Source organism: Notolabrus celidotus, chromosome 18 (genome assembly GCF_009762535.1).
Source record: "Notolabrus celidotus isolate fNotCel1 chromosome 18, fNotCel1.pri, whole genome shotgun sequence".
Classification (NCBI taxonomy): Eukaryota; Metazoa; Chordata; class Actinopteri; order Labriformes; family Labridae; genus Notolabrus; species Notolabrus celidotus.
Genome location: NC_048289.1, coordinates 494,849 through 498,247, shown reverse-complemented (window position 1 = coordinate 498,247; position 3,399 = coordinate 494,849). Strand labels below are relative to the sequence as shown.

At 46.2% G+C, this 3,399-nt stretch overlaps 1 protein-coding gene across 1 annotated transcript; it reads right to left on the bottom strand.

Moving 5' to 3' along the window:
- Positions 1-287: 287 nt before the first annotated feature.
- LOC117830096 (GTP-binding nuclear protein Ran-like) lies at positions 288-979 on the bottom strand. The gene has a single exon (XM_034708045.1). It carries the CDS (start codon positions 931-933, stop codon positions 547-549), a length of 387 nt encoding a protein of 128 aa, XP_034563936.1. The 5' UTR covers positions 934-979; the 3' UTR covers positions 288-546.
- Positions 980-3,399: the final 2,420 nt, after the last annotated feature.

Sequence of the window (3,399 nt, the reverse complement as noted above, 5' to 3'; positions counted from 1 at the left end):
ACTGTGAATATTTCAAAGGCCGTCTCTCCGGAGTGATGTTAAAGATCTGCTCTGATAGTGACCCTCACAGAGGTTTGATGCTCTTGTAGTTCACACAGAGGCTTTGATTCAGTCTGTCTCATAACCAGCTAACAACGCCTCAGAGGAGCTTTAAAGGTGGAAGATATCAGGCTGGCTCGGTCATACTTGTGGAGTATAACGGCCAAATTCCTTTTTTTTTTTTTTTTTTAATTTGAGAATGTTTTTATTCAAAGTTTTCTTCACTTAGTGCAATGTGAGCTGGGTAAGTGCAGTGGTGGTTGCTCGACGATGAAGAGTAGCACGTTGCCATGCCTTTGACAACACTAGGATGGGTGTGTCTTAAACAGTGAAATTAGAACAACAACTTTTTCACCAAGTTCTTTTTCTTAGTTTTAAAAAAATAAAAAATAAAAAAAAATTCAAAAATAAAAAATCTGAAAAGGGATTTTACAGTAAGGGGGGCAAATTCCAACAACTTCCTGTCCACGGTTAAGGGGGGATGGAGGGACATAGTAGGGTAACAGGTTAGAGGTCATCTTCTTCATCAGGGAGTGCCGTTTGTGATGCAACTTGAAGCTCTTCCTCGTATCTTGCAGCAAGGACTGGGTCCATTTGGACCTCTGGGGGAGCAAGGGCGGGCATGGCCACAAACTCCAAATTAGGATCGCCGACCAGCTTCCTTGCTAGCCACAGGAAGGGCTTCTCAAAGTTGTAGTTACTCTTGGCAGAAATGTCATAGTACTGCAGATTCTTCTTGCGGTGAAACACAATGCTCTTCGCTTTGACTTTTCTGTCTTTGATGTCCACTTTGTTTCTGCAAAGGACAATGGGAATGTTCTCACAGACACGGACCAGGTCACGATGCCAGTTGGGTACGTTCTTATAGGTGACTCTTGAGGTGACATCAAACATGATGATAGCACACTGGGCTTGAATGTAGTAGCCATCTCTCAGCCCTCCAAACGGCCAAATTCCACCGGATCCGTGTCTGGTCCATCTCCGATCCATCACAGCACTGGATCTGATAGGTTTCAATTCTAGTCAATGTGTTAACTTCCTCTGGATCCGCTCTGTTGTGTTCCGGCTGTGTTTCTGATCCGGCAGGTCAGAGTCCTCCGGATCAGAGACACAAGACTTCTATTTCTGCCGGACGACGCATCAATCTCAACAGAGCAGATGGAGCGGGACAGGAAGTCAGGTTTCACCAAAACCAAATGAAAACATCCGGTTAATTTTCAGAATAAAACACTCTGTGTTATCACCAGATCGTATTTCACTTAACTACAACAACAAACCAAAGTCATGATGAGCGGAGCCAGACCTGGAGTCAACAGGTCAGAGGTTTTCAGAGGACCAGAAAGACAACATGGATGAGGAGAGGAGGAGGAGAATCCTTGATTCAGTGATTACTGCAGGAAAACCTCGGCCACATGACTCCAGCTGTCCGGAGGTCCTGCTCCGTGCTGTTTTCTGAAAACACAACCGGTGGGTGTTGACGAAGACAGAGAAGGACCGGACACAGATCTGGTTAAGGTCCGACAGCCCGACTGTGCTGGCAGTTTGCTGCTGTGATCCAGAGTGTGATGCAGGTCGAAGAGACGAAGAAGTGAGCCAAACAATCAGACATGTCTTACTGTTTATAAGCAGATCTTTTACTCAAAATCAAACCCAAGTCGAATGAATCTATATTTTTAATAAGTAATAAGACTTGAAGGACCCACAGTCAGGGTGAGCATCTCTGTCTTTATGTTGATGAACAGACTGATATGAAGGATCAGGTGATCTCTGCTGGTTTCTCCTCTTGTTCCCTCTCTGAGCAGGTTTCACGCCGGCGCTCTGTATTATCATATCATCGTGTGTCTGACCTGAAACAGGCGCTCCTCTAAACTCTGAGTGGATCATTGCATAGAGAGGAGCTCAGAGGGGACAGAAAGGGGGACTCTCCTAAAAACGCATCTCTGTGTGTGGGTTTCAAGTTTCTCTGCATTTCAATGTTTTATTTTAGGAAACATTTCAAAGTCACAGAGAGCAGATTAAAACCCTTTATCTCCTCTCACACACACACACATACACACACATACACACACACACACACACACACACACACACACACACACACACACGTATCTAACAAGGTAAAATTAGAAAATAATCGAGAGAACAGCGAGCTTCATTAACTCCACCTGTACCTCCAGCAGCAGGATAATCCCAGTGAGATAATCTGAGTCAGTCAGATTACGAGGGTTCATTGTGTCTCCGTCTTTGATGGTCGGCCTGAAAAGAAGAAAAACCTCCTACACTAAATCTCAGAGAGACACACAAACCTCCCACGGCCCAGAGGATAAAGACCCTCTGCTGCCGACCCCCCTGCACATGGTCAGCAGCCTCACCCCTCTGTGGGGGGAGGGAGGGGGAGTCCTGACCGTGTGGGTGGACAGTGAGGGGCCTTCACAGGAAGGTCGAGAGACAATGAGAGAGAGGAGAGAGAGGAGAGAGAGAGAGAGAGGAGAGAGAGAGGAGAGAGAGGAGAGAGAGAGAGAGAGAGAGGGGAGAGAGAGGGAGGAGAGAGGAGGGCAGGGTTTGAACCGGTTTCATTTAAACATGTCTCCCTCTGGTCGGTAGAGAGAGACGGTCCTGAACAGAGCCTACCTGAATGGAGAACAGTTATCTCCTCCTCCTCCTTCCCTCCTCTCACCTGAGCTCTCACCTCTGGTGGAGGAGGTTTTTGCTGCTCTGCGAGGAACCAGACTTCGGGCCTGATCTACTAAGATCCCAAATAATGAGTGCTAAAATGCGTGTGCAAACTAAACAATTGCACCCGCTATTAATGGGCGTGTTGCGGATGATCTGCTATGATTGCGTGCATAATTGATAACAAGTGTAAAAGTGGTACGGACCGCCCTATTTTAATGAGGATGAGGAAGTTTGAAGCCATGGAGTTTGAGGTCTTGGTGGAGGAGGCAAATAAACACATCTCTCCAGCAGAGACAGAAGAAATGCAATTTAAGAGAATGGAAAAAAAAATCATGATTCCATTATTTGAAAAGTGTTTTAGTAAGTTGTCTGTCCTGACTGTAAAAAAATAAAAATCTCTTTTTTCTTAAATGGAGAATCTTCATCAGATGTCTGAAAATCCCTGCTGTACTCCTCAAATCAGCTCAGACCAGAAAACACCTCAGCAGAGCCCAGAGACATCCAGGTTGTTATGATGACATTGATCGGGAGTCACTGCAGCAACAACAAAATCAGACGGATGGGTTACAGGCCATTGATCAGGAGGTGAGAGCTGTGTCCAATGTGGCGCGCGCCCTCCGCCGTGACACTTGGACCATCGTTGTGCACACGAGGCAGCTGGTCAGTGCTGTCTGGGCTGACAAT

What these genes read in the sequence shown, in the direction of transcription:
- LOC117830096 (XM_034708045.1), bottom strand. Translation starts at nt 933, where the DNA reads ATGTTTGATGTCACCTCAAGAGTCACCTATAAGAACGTACCCAACTGG.